The sequence below is a fragment of the Bombina bombina genome, chromosome 7 (assembly GCF_027579735.1).
Source record: "Bombina bombina isolate aBomBom1 chromosome 7, aBomBom1.pri, whole genome shotgun sequence".
Lineage (NCBI taxonomy): Eukaryota > Metazoa > Chordata > Amphibia > Anura > Bombinatoridae > Bombina > Bombina bombina.
In genome coordinates this window covers 273,707,404-273,731,635 of record NC_069505.1, presented here as the reverse complement: position 1 = coordinate 273,731,635, position 24,232 = coordinate 273,707,404, and the positions used below count along the sequence as shown (strand labels likewise).

The 24,232-nt window shown below is 41.5% G+C and overlaps 1 protein-coding gene across 1 annotated transcript in view; it reads right to left on the bottom strand.

Annotated features, from left to right (window-relative positions):
- The window catches only part of PLXND1 (plexin D1), a 185,276-nt gene that overhangs the window by 15,219 nt on the left and 145,825 nt on the right, over nt 1–24,232 (bottom strand). The window contains exons 31-34 of the mRNA XM_053720768.1: nt 14,233–14,337; nt 9,910–10,073; nt 5,838–5,985; nt 3,573–3,713 (exon numbers count right to left, since the gene is read on the bottom strand). Coding sequence (XP_053576743.1) covers nt 3,573–3,713; nt 5,838–5,985; nt 9,910–10,073; nt 14,233–14,337 — 558 coding nt within the window. The remainder of the gene's footprint in view (nt 1–3,572; nt 3,714–5,837; nt 5,986–9,909; nt 10,074–14,232; nt 14,338–24,232) is intronic.

Below are 24,232 nucleotides of genomic sequence, written 5' to 3'. Positions count from 1 at the left end.
ACTGGTGTAGGGGCCCTTCAGAAACAATATCATCAGCGTCCTCATGCTCTTCAGTATTTTCTAAAACAGAGCAGTCGCGCTTTCGCTGATAAGTGGGCATATTGGCTAAAATGTTTTTGATAGAATTATCCATTACAGCCGTTAATTGTTGCATAGTAAGGAGTATTGGCGCGCTAGATGTACTAGGGGCCTCCTGTATGGGCAAGACTGGTGTAGACGAAGGAGGGGATGATGCAGTACCATGCTTACTCCCCTCACTTGAGGAATCATCTTGGGCATCATTTTACTAAATTTTTTATGACATAAATCACATCTATTTAAATGAGAAGGAACCTTGGCTTCCCCACAGTCAGAACACAATCTATCTGGTAGTTCAGACATGTTAAACAGGCATAAACTTGATAACAAAGCACAAAAAACGTTTTAAAATAAAACCGTTACTGTCACTTTAAATTTTAAACTGAACACACTTTATTACTGCAATTGCGAAAAAGTATGAAGGAATTGTTCAAAATTCACCAAAATTTCACCACAGTGTCTTAAAGCCTTAAAAGTATTGCACAACAAATTTGGAAGCTTTAACCCTTAAAATAACGGAACCGGAGCCGTTTTTATATTTAACCCCTTTACAGTCCCTGGAATCTGCTTTGCTGAGACCCAACCAAGCCCAAAGGGGAATACGATACCAAATGATGCCTTCAGAAAGACTTTTCTATGTATCAGAGCTCCACACACATGCAGCTGCATGTCATGCTGTTCTTAAAAACAAGTGCGCCATACCGGCGCGAAAATGAGGCTCTGACTATGATTAGGGAAAGCCCCTATAGAATAAAGAGTCTAAAACAGTGCCTGCCGATATTATTTTACAAAAAATACCCAGATTAAATGATTCCTCAAGGCTAAATATGTGTAAATATGATCGATTTAGCCCAGAAAATGTCTACAGTCTTAATAAGCCCTTGTGAAGCCCTTATTTACTGTCTGAATAAAAATGGCTTACCGGATCCCATAGGGAAAATGACAGCTTCCAGCATTACATCGTCTTGTTAGAATGTGTCATACCTCAAGCAGCAAAAGACTGCTCACTGTTCCCCCAACTGAAGTTAATTCCTCTCAACAGTCCTGTGTGGAACAGCCATGGATTTTAGTAACGGTTGCTAAAATCATTTTCCTCATACAAACAGAAATCTTCATCTCTTTTCTGTTTCAGAGTATATAGTACATACCAGCACTATTTTAAAATAACAAACTCTTGATTGAATAATAAAAACTACAGTTAAACACTAAAAAACTCTAAGCCATCTCCTTGGAGATGTTGCCTGTACAACGGCAAAGAGAATGACTGGGGTAGGCGGAGCCTAGGAGGGATCATGTGACCAGCTTTGCTGGGCTCTTTGCCATTTCCTGTTGGGGAAGAGAATATCCCACAAGTAAGGATGACGCCGTGGACCGGACACACCTATGTTGGAGAAATATAAATCGTTTTAGCCCAGAAAATGTCTACAGTCTTAAAAGCCCTTGTGAAGCCCTTTTTTCTCTTTATGTAATAAAAATGGCTTACCGGATCCCATAGGGAAAATGACAGCTTCCAGCATTACATCGTCTTGTTAGAAATGTGTCATACCTCAAGCAGCAAAAGTCTGCTCCCTGTTTCCCCCAACTGAAGTTAATTCCTCTCAACAGTCCTGTGTGGAAACAGCCATCGATTTTAGTAACGGTTGCTAAAATCATTTTCCTCTTACAAACAGAAATCTTCATCTCTTTTCTGTTTCAGAGTAAATAGTACATACCAGCACTATTTTAAAATAACAAACTCTTGATTGAATAATAAAAACTACAGTTAAACACCAAAAAACTCTAAGCCATCTCCGTGGAGATGTTGCCTGTACAACGGCAAAGAGAATGACTGGGGAAGGCGGAGCCTAGGAGGGATCATGTGACCAGCTTTGCTGGGCTCTTTGCCATTTCCTGTTGGGGAGGAGAATATCCCACAAGTAAGGATGACGCCGTGGACCGGACACACCTATGTTGGAGAAATGTATATTTGTGAATGTTGAGATGTTATATTGGTTTCACTGGTAAAAATAAATAATTGAAATGGGTATATATTTGTTTTTTGTTAAGTTGCCTAATAATTATGCACAGTAATAGTCACCTGCACACACAGATATCCCCCTAAAATAGCTAAAACTAAAAACAAACTAAAAACTATTTCCAAAAATATTCAGCTTTGATATTAATGAGTTTTTTGGGTTCATTGAGAACATGGTTGTTGTTCAATAATAAAATTAATCCTCAAAAATACAACTTGCCTAATAATTCTGCACTCCCTGTATATAATTTACACAGACACACACACACACATATGAGATCATTCATGGATGTGAATGTGTATAACAGGTCTGTGGTGGCTATACATGAGACCATTCATGGATGTGAATGTGTATAATAGGCCTGTGGTGGCTATACATGAGACCATTCATGGATGTGATTGTGTATAATAGGCCTGTGGTGGCTATACATGAGACCATTCATGGATGTGATTGTGTATAATAGGCCTGTGGTGGCTATACATGAGACCATTCATGGATGTGATTGTGTATAACACGGCTGTGGTGGCTATACATGAGGCCATTCATGGATGTGATTGTGTATAACAGGTCTGTGGTGGCTATACATGAGGCCATTCATGGATGTGATTTTGTATAATAGGTCTGTGGTGGCTATATATGAGACCATTCATGGATGTGATTGTGTATAATAGGTCTATGGTGGCTATACATGAGACCATTCATGGATGTGATTGTGTATAACAGGTCTGTGGTGGCTATACATGAGGCCATTCATGGATGTGATTGTATAAAATAGGTCTGTGGTGGATATACATGAGGCCATTCATGGATGAGATTGTGTATAATAGGTCTCTGGTGGCTATACATGAGACCATTCATGGATGCGATTGTGTATAATAGGTTTGTGGTGGCTATACATGAGACTATTTAGTGATGTGTTTGTGTATAATAGGTTTGAGGTGGCTATATATGAGACCATTCATGGATGTGATTGTGTATAATAGGTCTGTAGTGGCTATACATGAGACCATTCATGAATGTGATTGTGTATAATAGGTCTGTGGTGGCTATATATGAGACCATTCATGGATGTGATTGTGTATAATAGGTCTATGGTGGATATACATGAGACCATTCATGGATGTGATTGTGTATAATAGGTCTGTGGTGGCTATACATGAGACCATTAGTGGATGCACTTGTGTATAACACGTCTGCGGTGGCTATTAATGTAACCATTCATAGATGTGTTTGTGCATTACATTTATGTGGTGGCTACAAGTGAACATCCATAGGTGTCATTGCAAATAACAGGTCTGTGGTGGCTATACATGTGACTATCCATGGATGTGATTGTGCACAATAGGTCTGTGGTGGCTATACATGTGACCATCCATAGATATGGTTGTATATAATAGATAGGGGAAGTCTATAAAAGTGACCATTTATAGGCATGTTTCTGACCAACCATGGTTTGGCATGATGTGTGAGAATTCTCACCCGTGACTCCTCAGCAAGGTGAGCGTTCATTTCCTGTTCACTAAGCGGGCTCATCTCCTGGATTTGTCTGTAATATCCCTGTACGATCTTTCTGTATACAGGAATCTCCTTGGCATAGAGCAGCTTATTGGTGGGAGAGTCCTGGGGACATGACACATAAATCATTGAGTACCATCATAAAAGGAAAGTTCCTCATACACATAAAAATATCACACAATAACACAAGCACCCTATAAACCTTATCACATACTTCAATTAATTTTACAACCACATTATCATATGTTTACTGTCACGGATACCAGGCTGCCAAGGCCATCACCTCTCATTATATGGATTATTGTGTTCACCCTTTTTCCCTTTTTCTGTTACCATGATTGCACATTGCCCTGAAAGAGCTGATCGCTGCCCCGCTTGGTCCTTTCCTAGCTTGCCAAGGCCCAGCCGGAATCTTATGGAACTACTCGCCGGCTGGGCTCGCTAGAGATTCCAGCTGAACTTTATCCCAGGTCGCTCCAGAGGCCCTTTGCCCCAGAGCTCTGCTCTTTTGGGGACTTGCTATACCTCTGGGGGCATAGACTGGGGTGATTACTAGGAGGGAGCTTACTCGGGAGCCTGGGGTTTTGGACACCTCGCTACCCCATGCTGGTCCTGGGTAAACATTTGCCAGACTGCCGCTCCTGCCCCCAGTCATGGATCATATTGCTTTTTGGACTATAAAATCTGGGGGTCCGGGCTCTCCAATGATACCCAGGAATAGTAGCCGCTCCCTCTGGATCACCCCAAAATTACGACCTAACTCTTGTGGGATCTCTGCATTCCTAGGGCTCCTATAGAGGCGCTAGCCTGTCTGGAAGGGTGGTGATTTCTTGATCAGATAAGGCTCTTATCTGATGGCAATTGTGTATATAAGCTGTGTGTTTGTCCCAATAAAGTCTGTTTCGTGTTTCACCTTAATACTGATCTTGTCTAGTTAGTAGGGTGGGCTACTTGCTATAATCACTTTCCCGCTCTACAGCTACAGGTTCCAGGGTAAAGTAGGATCGTTTTGGCGGAGATACCCATTCGGGGTAGCCGGAGTCCGTCACATTTACAACTGGATTTTACTTCATACACCACACAATGTACCTCTACAAGAAAATTGTCTCAAGCACCACCATTATTGATTGCCATGGAAACACAAACATATCTGCCTCAAACTGTTCCACAAAAAAATGTAAAGGTTAAAAAACTAAACCTATACAGATTACAAAAAAAAACCTTTATAAATTACACTGAATAAAAAAAGTCCCACGCTTGTCACATACTTTATTTTTAAACAATCCTTCACCTTTTTCGATTACTTTATCTAATCTAACATTTTATCTGTCTTCTTTTACTCACTTTTCTGTCTTTACATTTTTTCCCTATCCTTATTTCATTTATCCTTCTCTATTTATTCTTTAACAAAATCCCACATTCTCTTCCCTATTTCATTTCATACTCTTCTCTCTCATAAAAGTGATGCAGCATAATTGTAAAAATCTGACAAGTATATATCACCTGAACATCTCTATGTAAAAAAGGAAGATATTTTACCTCAACATTCCTTCAGCTCACCAGAGTAAGTTCTCTGTGAACCGTTATCCTTCAGCTGCTGTCAACTGCATGTTTAAAAAACAAAACAGCAGCCAATCAGCTTAATTAGTGCTGAGGTCACGGTTTGCTTTACTGTGATCTCATGAGATTTCAAAGTAAACTTCCTTAAACTGAGTAGGGAAATAACATGACTGTGCTGCACATGCCATTTACTTGCTCTCTTGCATGTCCCATGACTAGCATCCTCATTGGCTGCTTAAAGTTCCTTTACAATGGTATGTGGCTACAAACAAAATGTTGAGGTAAAATACCTTCCCTTTTTACCTATAAATAATCAGGTGATTTTCAAGTCAGCTTTTTACATCTCTGCTGCATAACTTTCAAGTTCTTTAACAGTTTGGTATTTGGGCCTTTAAGTATGAGAAGGAAATGCATACATTATAAAAGGGCTCTCAAAAAAATCACAATTTAAAAATGGTTTTAAACAAATAAATGATAAGTTAAAATAAAAACATACATTATTTGTTTAATGTCATTAAACATTGCAACACAATTGTATTTTAAGGAAAATTTAAAAACTATAAAAACTACACTGCACATGCAAAAACGTGTAACGTCAAAAGTGTATCATTTTCCTTATAGTAGAATGAGTTTCCCATCATGAAAACGTAATAAAATGATAAGACTGACCTTTCCAAGCTGCATGTCAGATATTGAGCAGGCATCAATGAAGGCTTGAGCAATAACCGACAAACAGGCATCCATATGATCTGATTTGTCCATGTCAAATACAAATTGAGGATTCTTAAGGATGTTGACCCAGAATCTTAGAGGCAGGCTGCAAAAAAGTTGAAGGGACAGTCTAATTGTTATTGTTTAAAAAGATAGATAATCCCTTTATTACCCATTCCTGAGATGTGCATAACCAACACTGTTATATTAATACACTTTTACCTCTGTGATTACCTTGTATCTAAGCCTCTGCAGACTGCCTCCTTATTACAGTTTTTTGACAGACATGCATTTTAGCCAAGCAACACTGACTCATAAATAACTCCATGGGAGTAAGCACAATGTTATCTAATATGGCACACATGAAATAGCAGTGTCTAACGGTAAAATCTGTCAAAATGCACTGAGATAAAAGGCGACCTTCAAGGGCTTATAAATTAGCATATTCAGCTTTCAAGAAAGAATACCAAGAAAACAAAGCAAATTTGATGATAAAAGTAAATTGGAAAGTTGTTTAAAATTGCATGCCCTATCTGAATCATGAAAGTTTCATTTTGACTTGATTGTCCCTTTAAAAAAAAAAAAAAAAAATAGGAACCTTTTAAGGTGCACATGAAAGAAAGGTTGCTGATGTGGTGTGTCAGAGAGAGGCTCCTGCAGAGGGGTGTCATAGGATGGTTACTGCTGGAGGACATATAACAGGGGGCTGCTGGAGGACATATAAGAGGGGGCTGCTGGAGGACATATAACAGGGGGCTGCTGGAGGACATATAACAGGGGGCTGCTGGAGGACATATAACAGGGGGCTGCTGGAGGACATATAAGAGGGGGCTGCTGGAGGACATATAACAGGGGGCTGCTGGAGGACATATAACAGGGGGCTGCTGGAGGACATATAACAGGGGGCTGCTGGAGGACATATAACAGGGGGCTGCTGGAGGACATATAAGAGGGTGGCTGCTGGAGGACATATAACAGGGGGCTGCTGGAGGACATATAAGAGGGTGGCTGCTGGAGGACATATAACAGGGGGCTGCTGGAGGACATATAAGAGGGTGGCTGCTGGAAGACATATAAGAGGGTGGCTGCTGGAGGACATATAAGAGGTCGGCTGCTGGAGGACATGTAAGAGGGAGACTACAGGAGGACATGTAAGAGGTCGGCTGCTGGAGTACATGTAAGAGGGAGACTACAGGAGGACATGTAAGAGGGAGACTGCTGGAGGACATGTAAGAGGTCGGCTGCTGGAGGACATGTAAGAGGGAGACTACAGGAGGACATGTAAGAGGTCGGCTGCTGGAGGACATGTAAGAGGGAGACTACAGAAGGACATGTAAGAGGTTGTCTGCTGGAGGACATGTAAGAGGGAGACTACAGGAGGACATGTAAGAGGGAGACTACAGGAGGACATGTAAGAGGGAGACTACAGGAGGACATATAAAAGGGAGACTACAGGAGGACATGTAAGAGGTCGGCTGCTGGAGGACATGTAAGAGGGAGACTACAGGAGGACATGTAAGAGGTTGGCTGCTGGAGGACATGTAAGAGGTCGGCTGCTGGAGGACATGTAAGAGGGAGACTACAGGAGGACATGTAAGAGGTCGGCTGCTGGAGGATATGTAAGAGGTCGGCTGCTGGAGGACATGTAAGAGGTCGGCTGCTGGAGGACATGTAAGTGGGAGACTACAGGAGGACATGTAAGAGGTCGGCTCCTGGAGGACATGTAAGAGGTCGGCTGCTGGAGGACATGTAAGAGGTCAGCTGCTGGAGGACATGTAAGAGGGAGACTACAGAAGGACATGTAAGAGGTCGTCTGCTGGAGGACATGTAAGAGGGAGACTACAGGAGGACATGTAAGAGGGAGACTACAGGAGGACATGTAAGAGGGAGACTACAGGAGGACATATAAAAGGGAGACTACAGGAGGACATGTAAGAGGTCGGCTGCTGGAGGACATGTAAGAGGGAGACTACAGGAGGACATATAAAAGGGAGACTACAGGAGGACATGTAAGAGGTCGGCTGCTGGAGGACATGTAAGAGGGAGACTACAGGAGGACATGTAAGAGGGAGACTACAGGAGGACATATAAAAGGGAGACTACAGGAGGACATGTAAGAGGTCGGCTGCTGGAGGACATGTAAGAGGGAGGCTACAGGAGGACATATAAAAGGGAGACTACAGGAGGACATGTAAGAGGTTGGTGCTGGAGGACATGTAAGAGGTCGGCTGCTGGAGGACATGTAAGAGGGAGACTACAGGAGGACATATAAAAGGGAGACTACAGGAGGACATGTAAGAGGTCGGCTGCTGGAGGACATGTAAGAGGGAGACTACAGGAGGACATGTAAGAGGGAGACTACAGGAGGACATGTAAGAGGTTGGCTGCTGGAGGACATGTAAGAGGGAGACTACAGGAAGACATGTAAGAGGGAGACTACAGGAGGACATGTAAGAGGGAGACTACAGGAGGACATATAAAAGGGAGACTACAGGAGGACATGTAAGAGGTCGGCTGCTGGAGGACATGTAAGAGGGAGACTACAGGAGGACATGTAAGAGGGAGACTACAGGAGGACATGTAAGAGGTTGGCTGCTGGAGGACATGTAAGAGGTCGGCTGCTGGAGGACATGTAAGAGGGAGACTACAGGAGGACATATAAAAGGGAGACTACAGGAGGACATGTAAGAGGTCGGCTGCTGGAGGACATGTAAGAGGGAGACTACAGGAGGACATGTAAGAGGTTGGCTGCTGGAGGACATGTAAGAGGTCGGCTGCTGGAGGACATGTAAGAGGGAGACTACAGGAGGACATGTAAGAGGTCGGCTGCTGGAGGATATGTAAGAGGTCGGCTGCTGGAGGACATGTAAGAGGTCGGCTGCTGGAGGACATGTAAGAGGTCGGCTGCTGGAGGACATGTAAGAGGTCGGCTGCTGGAGGACATGTAAGTGGGAGACTACAGGAGGACATGTAAGAGGTCGGCTCCTGGAGGACATGTAAGAGGTCGGCTGCTGGAGGACATGTAAGAGGTCAGCTGCTGGAGGACATGTAAGAGTGAGACTACAGGAGGACATGTAAGAGGTCGGCTGCTGGAGAACATGTAAGAGGTCGGCTGCTGGAGGACATGTAAGAGGGAGACTACAGGAGGACATGTAAGAGTTCGGCTGCTGGAGGACATGTAAGAGGAAGACTACAGGAGGACATTTAAGAGGTTGGCTGCTGGAGGACATGTAAGAGGGAGACTACAGGAGGACATGTAAGAGGTCGGCTGCTGGACGACATGTAAGAGGGAGACTACAGGAGGACATGTAAGAGGTCAGCTGCTGGAGGACATATAAGAGGGTGGCTGCTGGAGGACATGTAAGAGGGAGACTACAGGAGCACATGTAAGAGGGAGACTACAGGAGGACATATAAGAGGTCGGCTGCTGGAGGACATGTAAGAGGGAGACTACAGGAGGACATGTAAGAGGGAGACTACAGGTGGACATATAAGAGGTCGGCTGCTGGAGGACATGTAAGAGGGAGACTACAGGAGGACATGTAAGAGGGAGACTACAGGAGGACATATAAGAGGTCGGCTGCTGGAGGACATGTAAGAGGGAGACTACAGGAGGACATATAAGAGGGTGCTGCTGGAGGAAATTTAAGAGGGTGGCTGCTGGAGGACACCAGAACTGCTTGTGCAATGATAAATGCCGTCAGCGCAAGCTATCTGCATTTATCGATGTCTGGCTACAGCGGATCATGTCCGCCAGACACATGATAAATCAGCCCCAATGTCTCTTTTGGTCCCACTAAAACTAATGAAAACACTATTCACCAATTTAGCTTCATGTGAGTACACATTATATAACACATCACATTATATATACCAGAATACCTGGGTACATTGTGTATTTTACTTACATGTAGGGTCATGACCATTACATATTGTGTAGCATATACAAAATATTTTCTAAGGGAACAGGCAGAGAGAAGGGTCTATGGGGCTATTTATTTGCAAAATCCCACAATTTCACTGCACCTACCAGTTCGTCTTCCAGATGTGTAATGTGTCTGGATCAGAGATCCCTCGCTTTTCCGCTTGCTCCTCCAGGAAATCAAAGAAGTATTTGATAGCTAGCGGTGGTCGGTCCTCATGAATACACAAGATGGCTCTGAATAAATCATCAAGGAATTTCTGTAGTGTTCCCTGTACACACAAGATGGAAAAAAACTAATGCAGTGTGTGCACAGGAGCTGGGAATGTATATGAGCAAATCGATGTCTGTACAGGGTCAGGAAGTTGTGCATGTGTTTATATTATGCACTTAGGAACATGATGTGTCTTGTGCTCTGGTGTATGGTGCGTGTTTGTGTCCTGTGCTCCCAGAGGCACAGTTGAGTGGCGCATTTTGTGTGCTTAGGATCACAGTCTTGTCTGTTCAGAAGTAAGGTGCTGTGTATTGTGTATATCTCCTGTGTGCGAAGGGACAGAGTCGTGTGTGTCTTGTGCCATAATGAGGACATTAGCACTGGGGTATATGTGTCCTGCAAGTGTGTGTGGATCTTGTGTGATTAGTATCAATTTCTTGTGTATTCAAGAGCAAGGCGCCGTTTTATTGTGCGTGTATCTTTTGTGCTCTCGGCAATAGAGTAAAATGTGTATGTGTGTCCTGTGCTCTGTTAAGCAGAGAATTGTTTATATGGGTTGCTTCTTTGTCAAAAGGGTGCTGTGTTTGACCTGTGTACTCACAAACAATGATTTGCTTGTGTGTGTTTTATGTTCTCAAGAGCACTCTAGAATTCTGCTTTTGCCCGGAACAGGTGGTTGCACAGTGTGTGTGTGTGTTATATGTGCTCAGAAGCACGCTGTTGTGTATCTGTGTCCTGTGGTATTGAATGTCTGTGTTCTATGCACTCAGGTGTACGGTACTGAATGTCTGTGCCCTATGCACTCAGGTGTACGGTACTGAATGTCTGTGCCCTATGCACTCAGGTGTACGGTACTGAATGTCTGTGCCCTATGCACTCAGGTGTACGGTACTGAATGTCTGTGCCCTATGCACTCAGGTGTATGGTACTGAATGTCTGTTCCCTATGCACTCAGGAGTACGGTACTGAATGTCTGTGCCCTATGCACTCAGGAGTACGGTAATGAATGTCTGTGCCCTATGCACTCAGGTGTACGGTACTGAATGTCTGTGCCCTATGCACTCAGGTGTACGATACTGAATGTCTGTGCCCTATGCACTCAGGTGTACGGTACTGAATGTTTGTGCCCTATGCACTCAGGTGTATGGTACTGAATGTCTGTTACCTATGCACTCAGGAGTACGGTACTGAATGTCTGTTACCTATGTACTCAGGAGCACGGTAATGAATGTCTGTGCCCTATGCACTCAGGTGTACGGTACTGAATGTCTGTGCCCTATGCATTCAGGTGTACGGTACTGAATGTTTGTGCCCTATGCACTCAGGTGTATGGTACTGAATGTTTGTGCCCTATGCACTCAGGTGTATGGTACTGAATGTCTGTTCCCTATGCACTCAGGTGTACAGTACTGAATGTCTGTTCCCTATGCACTCAGGAGTACGGTACTGAATGTCTGTTCCCTATGCACTCAAGAGTACGGTACTGAATGTCTGTGTTCTTTGCACTCAGACGTACGGTACTGAATGTCTGTGCCCTATGCACTCAGGTGTACGGTACTGAATGTCTGTGCCCTATGCACTCAGGTGTACGGTACTGAATGTTTGTGCCCTATGCACTCAGGTGTATGGTACTGAATGTCTGTTCCCTATGCACTCAGGAGTACGGTACTGAATGTCTGTTCCCTATGCACTCAAGAGTACGGTAATGAATGTCTGTGTTCTTTGCACTCAGACGTACGGTACTGAATGTCTGTGCCCTATGCACTCAGGTGTACGGTACTGAATGTCTGTTCCCTATGCACTCAGGTGTACAGTACTGAATGTCTGTTCCCTATGCACTCAGGAGTACGGTACTGAATGTCTGTGTTCTTTGCACTCAGACGTACGGTACTGAATGTCTGTGCCCTATGCACTCAGGTGTACGGTACTGAATGTCTGTGCCCTATGCACTCAGGTGTATGGTACTGAATGTCTGTTCCCTATGCACTCAGGTGTACAGTACTGAATGTCTGTTCCCTATGCACTCAGGAGTACGGTACTGAATGTCTGTTCCCTATGCACTCAAGAGTACGGTACTGAATGTCTGTGTTCTTTGCACTCAGACGTACAGTACTGAATGTCTGTGCCCTATGCACTCAGGAGTACGGTACTGAATGTCTGTGCACTATGCACTCAGGTGCATGGTACTGAATGTCTGTGCCCTATGCACTCAGGTGTACGGTACTGAATGTCTGTGCCCTATGCACTCAGGTGTACGGTACTGAATGTCTGTGCCCTATGCACTCAGGAGTACGGTACTGAATGTCTGTTCCCTATGCACTCAAGAGTACGGTACTGAATGTCTGTGTTCTTTGCACTCAGACATACGGTACTGAATGTCTGTGTTCTTTGCACTCAGACGTACGGTACTGAATGTCTGTGCCCTATGCACTCAGGAGTACGGTACTGAATGTCTGTGCACTATGCACTCAGGTGCATGGTGCTGAATGTCTGTGCCCTATGCACTCAGGTGTTTGGTACTGAATGTCTGTGCCCTATGCACTCAGGTGTACGGTACTGAATGTCTGTTCCCTATGCACTCAGGAGTACGGTACTGAATGTCTGTTCCCTATGCACTCAAGAGTACGGTACTGAATGTCTGTGTTCTTTGCACTCAGACGTACGGTACTGAATGTCTGTGCCCTATGCACTCAGGAGTACGGTACTGAATGTCTGTGCCCTATGCACTCAGGAGTACGGTACTGAATGTCTGTGCCCTATGCACTCAGGTGTACGGTACTGAATGTCTGTGCCCTATGCACTCAGCTGTACCGTACTGAATGTCTGTGCCCTATGCACTCAGCTGTACCGTACTGAATGTCTGTGCCCTATGCACTCAGGTGTTTGGTACTGAATGTCTGTGCCCTATGCACTCAGGTGTACGGTACTGAATGTCTGTTCCCTATGCACTCAAGAGTACGGTACTGAATGTCTGTGTTCTTTGCACTCAGACGTACGGTACTGAATGTCTGTGTTCTTTGCACTCAGACGTACGGTACTGAATGTCTGTGTTCTTTGCACTCAGACGTACGGTACTGAATGTCTGTGCCCTATGCACTCAGGAGTATGGTACTGAATGTCTGTGCACTATGCACTCAGGTGCATGGTACTGAATGTCTGTGCCCTATGCACTCAGGTGTTTGGTACTGAATGTCTGTGCCCTATGCACTCAGGTGTACGGTACTGAATGTCTGTTCCCTATGCACTCAGGAGTACGGTACTGAATGTCTGTTCCCTATGCACTCAAGAGTACGGTACTGAATGTCTGTGTTCTTTGCACTCAGACGTACGGTACTGAATGTCTGTGCCCTATGCACTCAGGAGTACGGTACTGAATGTCTGTGCCCTATGCACTCAGGAGTACGGTACTGAATGTCTGTGCCCTATGCACTCAGGTGTACGGTACTGAATGTCTGTGCCCTATGCACTCAGCTGTACCGTACTGAATGTCTGTGCCCTATGCACTCAGCTGTACCGTACTGAATGTCTGTGCCCTATGCACTCAGGTGTACGGTACTGAATGTCTGTGCCCTATGCACTCAGGTGTACGGTACTGAATGTCTGTTCCCTATGCACTCAGGTGTACGGTACTGAATGTCTGTGCCCTATGCACTCAGGTGTACGGTACTGAATGTCTGTTCCCTATGCACTCAGGAGTACGCTACTGAATGTCTGTTCCCTATGCACTCAAGAGTACGGTACTAAATGTCTGTGTTCTTTGCACTCAGACGTACGGTACTGAATGTCTGTGCCCTATGCACTCAGCTGTACCGTACTGAATGTCTGTGCCCTATGCACTCAGGTGTACGGTACTGAATGTCTGTGCCCTATGCACTCAGCTGTACCGTACTGAATGTCTGTGCCCTATGCACTCAGGTGTACGGTACTGAATGTCTGTGCCCTATGCACTCAGCTGTACCATACTGAATGTCTGTGCCCTATGCACTCAGCTGTACCGTACTGAATGTCTGTGCCCTATGCACTCAGGTGTACGGTACTGAATGTCTGTGCCCTATGCACTCAGCTGTACCGTACTGAATGTCTGTGCCCTATGCACTCAGGTGTACGGTACTGAATGTCTGTGCCCTATGCACTCAGGAGTACGGTACTGAATGTCTGTGCCTTTAGGGGGCTGTCTGTGTGTCAGACCTGTGCTTGGGAGCAGTAATCTTGTTCACCTTAGTAGACAGAAGCCGTGTTAAGTAGATCTCAGGCAGCACCTTCTTCCTATGGCTCTGTCTGTGAGATCTTTTTGTCTCAGCCAGGTCATCAGTTGGGAGAACCTGAGAAGAAAATCACATTATTATAGGCTGCTGCACAGCGGTGCATATGATAAACAGAACAGGAGGAAGAGAATGCGGACTAAGCAGAATTTGCCATTGGGGATTTATAACTTCTATTCTCAGTACTGATGCTGGAATGTCACTTCTGTCATTTGTAAAATGGAATTCTATATAAGCACATGGCAATGACTGCTTTGGAGCAAGACAGAAACACAAAGATAAAGCATAAGTCTTATATTACTTGGCACCTCAAGTTACCTGCTTCATAGACTCAGTACATAAACAGGTGCCAGCACAGCGGCACATCCGTAAAGCAACACATACACTCATTAATAGTGGCTAACTAGTACCAAAATGTAAGTGCACCGTTGCACTTTAGATCGCAAGCCTTTAGAAAGAAACATATCAAATACTTTCTTTACAAAATTTCCCATAGACTTTAATGTAAGATTTTGTAGAAAGATAGATGAAACTTTTCTAAAGGATGGTAATCAACCTCAATGCTTTTTAAACCACACAAAGGCATTAAAACACCTAATAAAAGTCAGCTCTCAGAGTGAAAATGCGCTACTGAAGATGGACAGTGATTGCCGGCTATGTGTATATGTGATCCATGATTGGCTGGGTTCTGCTCTGAACCAGTAGTGTACAGCAAATCCGGAGCTGACTTTAACCATGTGTTTAATTCCTATGGGTGGGTTAAGAACATTTATCCAAAATCAGTAGAATATTTTATTATTGCTTCTTTTTACCCCTTTAAATTAATAATATAATAAAAAAAACTTAATCTGAGCCATGAAAATTTTATTTCAAGCTCCTTTGAAAACTTTGCTGTACTTTGAGAGGAAATAATACACAGCAGGTTAATTTTTTTTCAATTTATTTTGGCTTGCCACTAGCAGTCAGTCGACCACATTAAATATATTTAATAAATAGTATTGAGGTTATTTCCCACTTCCCTACAGTCATGGGAGCCACCATGTTGAAATGTAGCTTTCACTGCATTCCAGTGCTGAAGTGTTTGCACATGTGCAGTAACTCTCCTCCAGATACCTGCAGTGTAACCTAGGTTCCAAAATGGCCGAACCCATAATAAGAGGGAGGTGCATGGCAACGTATTTAGTGTTTAATGTCCCTTTAAGTGAGAAACACAGATTGAGTGGGAAGAAAATGAATGAGGTTTTACTTATCCAAAACACATTAAAAACAAAGCAGCAAAGCAGATTCCTTAGTGCTAGATGTACAAAGGGCCTGAGAAATAAGAAACGACAAATAGCTGACTGCAAATCATACTCAGGAGAATTGGCGTAAGTCCCAAAAGGAAATAAAGTATTTGCTTATTTCTACACACATTGTCCAAACATCCAAATCTCAGGAAACATCCTCTTAATCATATCATGCAATGTCTCACAAGTTGCTGCTCACCAACACAAGTAAAAGGAAACATTAAAAGCCCCAACATACTTTCCAATGTGCAGGGGGCGGCTTTGCACAAGTATTTCACTAGAAATGCTTGTGCAATGATAAATGCTGACAGCGCATGCTGTCGGCATTTATCTATGTGCGGCGGACATGATCCACTACAGCGGCCCCCAGAGTATCTATTTGGGACTTTGCTTTATAGTGTTTACATCAGGATTTTTCAATGCATGGCGCTAATACATGGTGCTTATTTATAAATGTTCTGTGATTTTATGTTACATTTTATTAAATATAGATTTGTTCTGATTTAGATTTGTATTTGTACTATATTTTATTTGCACTTTTATCTGTTCATACTGACCCCTGCTTTTAGCTCTTCCCATTTTTTCGTTTATTTGTATAACTAAATCTGTCACAGATACATTTTAATCTAAAAAGTTTGTAACTAAAAAGACACCAGTCATTTTTATATTGGTAGTGTGTATAAGCAATTAAAGACTGGATTACGAGTGGAGCGCTCCCACTCACGCGCTAACTTCGCTAAACGGAGGCTTTTTGCGCACGTCTGGTTGCGCTCATACTACAAGTGGAAAGTAAAAAGTTTTTGCACAAGCAATAACCAGACACGTTTAAAAAGCCAAACTTCGAATATCGCAGCCATGTTTAACTTTTACCATAGACTTTGTGGAAAGCAAAAACTGGAAAAAAAAACAACAACACACGTGCGCGCTAACCCGACCGTGTATATTTCAGAGCACTAAATCTGACATGCAATATTAATATTTCACATTCCAATGTTCTTCACATAGCAGAATATGTCCTTTTTATTCTTAAATACATATTTCTATATATATCTGTACATACCTATGTATCTATTCCTATAGATATATAGGTATAGATATGTATTTTACAAGAACAGTATTATATATATGTCTGTAAATACATAAATACATATACATACATAAATACATATACATACATAAATACATATGTACACACACACAATTTTGATGTGTTTTTTGCAACTTTTTTGTTGAGCGTAACAGTTAACCTCAGCTCTAAAGTCACGATATCCCGACGTTAAATTGGAGTGCACTTAAGCAAAGTAATACGTGCGCTACTTTCAATGCTCGCAAAGAAAAGGTTAGCACTTGTAATCTAGACCCATATTTGTATTGGGAATATTTTATTTATGCTTTGTGATAGCAACAGGGTATAATCTATAACTACAGTATTTTATATGTGTGCTTTACCGCTTTACCTAATAGTGATCTGGTTTCCTGGCATTGCTTCTAATTGTTACCATCACATGATTATAGATTGAATAACTTTCCAAAAGATTTCATGGCATAATGCTTTCAACTTATTTTTGTATGCTATATAACTTTTTTGCTTTAAATGACTCCCCCCCAACCCCCCACCACTTGTTTTAATGTGAATGTTTTGTTAGTAAAGTGCATCAAATGGTTAGAGTTTATTATGTTATGCTACAAATAAGAACTTTATGGGTTTTTTTTTTAATTGCAAATGAGCAATTTATGTTGTTTTTGCTGTGTTTTTTTTTAATTAGGTTGCAGTATGGTAGTTGTAGGGTGTTAGAAATGTTAAATATTTTTATTAATCAAACAAATTACATTATACTTGTCATGTCTGGTATACAGACAAATAAGAAATTGGGGGGAGTGGATTACTTTGCCTTAATACGCCTGAGCCTATTTTTGGTCCCAGTCCGGCCCTGGAGCCGCCCCTAACTTACTCCCCAGATGCTTTCACTTACACAAAAAGACATTTTGCAATAGAAATATTTTTTTCCATTTAGGAATATATTTAGCACGTACAACACAATACAAGGGAACTCAACATGACCCCAGTAGTGAAATTGTACATATATACAACTTAGAATCTTTGACAACCCCCACACTGCATCACATACTTAAACCAATGTGAAAGAATGCTTCCCCAGAGATGATTTTTATAAATCGTACAATGAGAAATCCCATACCACTGTTCTAGTTTAGAGATCTATGCCATGGGAGAAAAGTATGAAAGCGAAATCACAATTACTGGCAGGGCAGGGCAAATGACTCACTTTTCACCATAAACAGAGAATACTGTAATCATTTGAAGTTGGAAGATAGCAGGTTAGTTGTTAACTGTAGTTAGATAAAACACTTCTTCAAAGAAAGGGTAGTTGCTACATGGAATAGCCTTTTAGCAGAAATGGTAGGGTCAAATAGAGATAACAATTATTATTATTTTGTAAAACTATAATGAAGGGGAGTCTTGTGTGCTGTGGGCATTTTTGGGGGCATAATGACAATCCCCCTGTGTGCCCCCCACTCCTTGATCAATGGAGATATATAGATGTTTTGTGGCCCCTCATCCAATATATTATCCCTTGAGACACCAAATGCTAGGCCTTTAGCTGAGCAGCCTAAGCAGGTGGCAAGGTTGGGTGGAATCAGTGCTATTTGGGGTGGTGCCAGGCAATCTGGGCTGAGAAATAATAGGAAAGGGCTACACAACAGCGTCAAATGTTTATTGAAAACCGAAGCAGACAAGGAGCGTGACAGTCTGATGCGTTTCACCCCCCCAGTGGACACTTTTGTGCAGCCCTTTCCTATTTTTTGATCCTTTATAGTGACCTGTTCCTACCCATTTGGGCTAGCACCCTGCCTGATCCTTTTAGACGCTAACTAGTTGCCGTTGATGACATCATTCACCCATGCCTATTCGACATTGTGCAGGACGCTGCGGTCAAATTCTACTGTTTGGAGAATCTGGGTTGATAATCTGTGAAACTGGGTCATATAGGGGAAGGAGAAACAGTGAGACATAACCCCTAAACCTCAATAATCCAGGAAACTTGGGAGCTCTGAATTAATTCACAAATACCTATGATATTGCATAAAGCCATATCGAGGATCACTTTAGAAAAGAAAATGAGGAAACTAAACAGGTCTTCTGAGTCTTATCTGCTTACAAAATCTGTGTCTAGTCGGCAAACAGGAATATAAAATCATTTGTATGTGTTATCTAACCTCAAAAATGTTTCTTGTGAGAGGCTGAATTCCACGAGCTGAAAGTAATGTTTGCGCAAGGAAATATTCTACCATAGGTGATGAGAATGTCAAAATATAATGAAGATGATACAAAATTAATAACAATAAACATAGTAAAAGATCATGGGATAGTACATATTTCCTTCATTTGTACATAATAAATACGTCAAAAACTTAAAGGGACACTGAACCCAAATTTTTTCTTTTGTGATTCAGATAGAGCATACAATTTTAAGCAACTTTCTAATTTACTCCTATTATCAATTTTTCTTTGTTCTCTTGCTATCTTTATTTGAAAAAGAAAACATCTAAGCTTTTTTTTGGGTTCAGAACTCTGGATAGCACTTTTTGATTGGTGGGTGAATTTACCCACCAATCAGCAAGGACAACCCAGGTTGTTCACCAAAAATGGGCCGGCATCTAAACTTACATTCTTGCATTTCAAATAAAGATACAAAGAGATTGAAGAAAATTTTATAATAGGAGTAAATTAGAACGTTGCTTAAAATGTCATGCTCTATCTGAATCACGAAAGAAAAAAATTTGGGTTCAGTGTCCCTTTAACACCCAAATATCATTAGCAGATTTGCGTGATTACTGTATATTTTTTTTTTTATCAAGAAATATTAGACTGTGAAGAAATAAACCAACTTATTAATATACCGTTATTGTATATTGTATTCTCAAACTGTATACTGTACACAATATAAATTGTAATACAGCAAATCAAACACAATAAATTAAACAGGCTTCGCTGTACTATCTGCAGATTACAAGCGTTTATGAATCTGTATTATTTTTACCTTTAATAGGTATCATTGGCCCAAATGAATTAAAACTTACTTGTGAACCTAAAATTTCACAGAAAATCCTCAGTGCAACATAAAAACTCCAAATTGCAAAATTTGTACTGTTCCTTGTTATATCTACTAGGTGTGACTGAGTCGCCATTATACTCGTAACTGTTCACCTCATGGTGCACTGAACGAGTTCCACTGTGAAGAATACCAGCATCACGAAAATTCCTTCAAAATGTTACAAACGATAATAGAAAAAATTCACCTGATAAAATTGTACCCACTAACAGACAAAATATGGAAAAAATAAAAAGAATTCCATGTGATCGGTCTTTGTGTAGGTGAAATAATATTACTGATCATGCCCGTAAGGCCAAGGGCCAAACTCGTATTCATGTCTCCGAGACACCTTCTATTCTATTCAGCAAAACTACTTTCCCATAACAAAACAGACATGAGAATATTGCACGACTAAATGCATTTATATTAACCATGTTTCAAACGTGTATACGCAGTTGTCATTATTTTTCTTCATGTGTGAGAGTTCACATATTGAGCACCTCACACAGCTATGGATGTTAGTTGCAGTAATAGCCACTAAAGAATCTGTGACAAATAAAGATGAATTGATGCTCAATTAAAGGCACAGTCTACACCTTAGTCATCTTAAAGTCTTACTTAAGATTAAAGGGACAGTCAAGTCCAAAAATAAATTTCATGAATCAGATAGGGCATGTAATTTTAAACAACTTTCCAATTTAATTTTATCGTCAATTTTGCTTTGTTCTCTTGGTATTCTAAGTTGAAAGCTAAACCTAGGAGGTTCATATACTAATTTCTTAGACTTTGAAGGCCGCCTCTAATCTGAAAGTATTTTGACAGTTTTTGACCACTAGAGGGCGTTAGTTCATGCGTTTCATATAGATAACATTGAGCTCATGCACGTGAAGTTACCCTGGAGTAAGCACTCATTGGCTAAAATGCAAGTCTGCCAAAAGAACTGGAATAAGGGGGCAGCTTGCAGAGGCTTAGATACAAGGTAATCACTGAGGTAAAAAGTGTATTAATATAACTGTGCTGGTTATGCAAAACTGGGGAATGGGTAATAAAGGGATTATCTATCCTTTTAAACAACAACAATGCTGGTGTTGACTGTCCCTTTAAGTTGCAAATAGTCTCCTGCACCCTTTCTATATCATGCAGCAGTAACAGTAAAAAAGTTATTTGAAAATTACTTTTGTTTCTGGTCAGTTTGGAATGGCTGCCAAGCTCCGCCCACTGATGACATCATGATCTGGGCTGCATCTAGGCACTCTGCTGAATAGCATCAGGGCCGCCACTAGAAATTTTGGGGCCCCTGACTTAACCATTGATCAGGCCCCCCCCCCCCCCCCTTTGACATGTGCAATTTTTGACCAAGTGACTAAAACATATATGCACTTTATTTTTAAGTGTCTATTTAAACTTGAAAATGTTGTAAAGGTAGTAACATACAAACGCACAGACACACTCATACATTGAAGCACACACTCACACATAAGGATTCACATATAGACACTCTAGTAGACACGAAAAGAAACACACTCAGACACAGACACCAAAACAGACACTCAGCCCTTGTTTACATAGACCTGACAAGTAATGAGGTAGACTACAGTTTTGTAAAAAAAGGAGATTTAGAAAACAAAATATGGAGTTCTGATTATCTTTTTGTAAAGGAAGATGCCAACTAAATGATGACAACAGCATGCAGTGGCTGAAAGGAAGTGCCCTGAACTGCCTAAACAATAATTTAAAGGTTAAATGGTGGATTGGTGACTTCTGTAAAGATCTCATTAGTCTCAAAGTCTGTAGAAAGATGTGACTAATCAGTAGTAAGGTCAAAATTTCCTAAAAAGGAACAGACAATGGACACACACACACAAACACAAACTTGCACATACACCCAAGGAAACACCGACAGAGACACCCTCAGAAAACACACAAAGACATACACACACAGAGACACTGACAGAAAACACACAAAGACATACACACAGAAAACACACACCCTCACAGAGATATCCACAGAAAACACAGACATACACACACACCCCCTCACAGAGACATCCACAGAAAACACAGACATACACACCCACCCTCACAGAGGGATCCAGAGAAAATACACAAATACAAACATACCCTCACAGAGACACCCATAGAAAAAGCTCAAAGACATATGCACACACCCTCACAGACATTCACAGAAAATGCACAAAGACATACACACCCACCCTCACAGAGAGACCCATAGAAAAAAAATACATACACACTCATAGAGACACAAACCAAAGCACAAAGATAATAAACACAGACACTCACAGGAGGAAACATTTATGCACCTTGCATCCCCTAAATCAACAGTGTGTGACATGCATGATACAAAAAATTGAAGAAATTAAGAGATCACTTTTTAAAGAACCATATTTGTAAATGTATAAACAAGAATAATTCTGTGAATTCAAAATTGTACATTAATGATCTGGGTAGATAGCTAGATGAAGAAAAGTACTTTTAAAAGGTTGACATATGTTTGTTTGTTTTTTCCCCATTTTCCCCAACCAAGAGCACCACTTCAAATATAGTGTACAAATGTTCCCATGATCTGTCAGCTGTACTTATGGATTTTGAAAATGCTGTACTCTATATGGTCTTGGTGAAACCATAAGCTGTGGTACTCATACCATTAGATCTGGTTAAATGTAGGATATAGGCTTGTTGGTATGTATTTCAAAATTAAGTCAGCTGTAGTGTAAACTGAACAGTTTTAAGTTAACCTGTCTCATTTCAAACACTGAGCAATCTTAGTCTGAGACTATAACATTTTATGCAGATGTAAAAATCTTAGATAAAATGCCTCCTTGCATCTGGAAAGTCCTTGCATAAAGGGGCAGTAAACTGGAATCTGCCAAAAGGGCACCTACCATTTGTGTATTGAGGAGGAAACATTTCTGCATGGTTTTAAATATAGAATTTCTACAACATTGTCAAATAATCATAAATACACTGCTGCTAAAAAAAAATTTTTTATGGACCCCTGGCCCAACCAAACAACTACTACCACACTGAAGTTGTCACTCTGAATTAAGTCCTACCTCCTCTGCAAATGAAAGTGATCTGCCGTCTGACTCAGGCACACACTGTACAAACAAAGCGCCAAGTCTGTCTCACACTGTGCATAGTGGTTTAGTGCACACTCAGAAATCCTCTCAAATGCTAATACTTTACTCCTTGTAATAACATTTCCCATGCTCAATTAGCACTCTGCTGTAGTACCCACTGGTGGCTGCCAACATTTAAAAAAAAAAAAAAAAAACTTGACTCATGGGGCCCCCCTGGCCCATTGGGCCCCTGACAGGAGTCACCCCTGTCACCCCCTGATGGCGGCCCTGAATAGCATTGACAGTCTGTTGAATCCAATTAGTGAGTCTTGTGTAACTAGTGAAGCCTTTAATGCAGCCCAGATAATGATGTCATCAGTGGACAGAGCTTGGCAGCCATTTCAAAGTGACCAGAAACATTATTCATTTTAAAATAACTTTTTTACTGTTAAGGTTGCATGATATAGAAAGGAGACTATTTGCAGATTAATCTAAAGTAAGACTTTAAGATGAATAAGGTGTAGACTCTCCCTTTAATTTTGAACATAGTCTCATCTTCACAGTGATGTCACTCATCAAGTGTATAAGTATCTAGAGAAGTGGTCTCTAAGAACCGGCCCCAGGGCCATATGCAGCCCTTTAGATAATTTCATCTGGCCCTCTCTTGATTTTTAGGTAAATCATTAATTGGGGCCAATAAAAAAAAATTTGGGTTCTAAGAAGTGTAACAATGTTCTATCAAAGCACTCATAAATTAACAATAAAGACAAGCATGCATTGTCCAGTGTAGACTCCCACCATACACTGCTTGGATAAATGCTGTTTTTACGCTGTTATACAGAACAAGTATGATCCCTTTACTTGGCATTCACAAGATATAGATGACTGTGTATGTCTATTGTGGGATACAAATCCCACCTTGCGCTACTACTTGGGTAAATATCACTTTCAGTTCCTAAGCACTCACTCTGTTTAAGTGGCCCCATAGGAGAAAAACACTTTGCAAGTGGCCCCCAGATACATTAAGTTTGATACCCCTGATCTAGGGCATTGCATACCTCTACTCATGTACCTAGTGCTATGGAATATGGCGACACTTTATAAATAATGTATGATAATAATAATAATACAATTATAACGCTTTCTATAAACATCCAAAAACAAAAACATACTAGGCAGCAGCCTGATACCGTGATAATACCTTGTGCAATCTTACTAATCCTGTCCTTGGCTTTAATTAAGTGACTATTGACTAAATTTGTGGTCTGTGCAGTGACATGTGGCTGGGGCCTTTCCCTTGGCGATCGCAGAATGGGAACTGATCTCATACTTCACGAGTCTCACTTCCATATTTCTACAACATAGTGCCCTGTGACCAAATAATAATCTCTAGAGATGGGATGTTTGTACCCAGCTGCAGGATGGGGAATAACCTGGAATTCCTCTGCTGACCCTAAATCTCTTACAGCCTTGC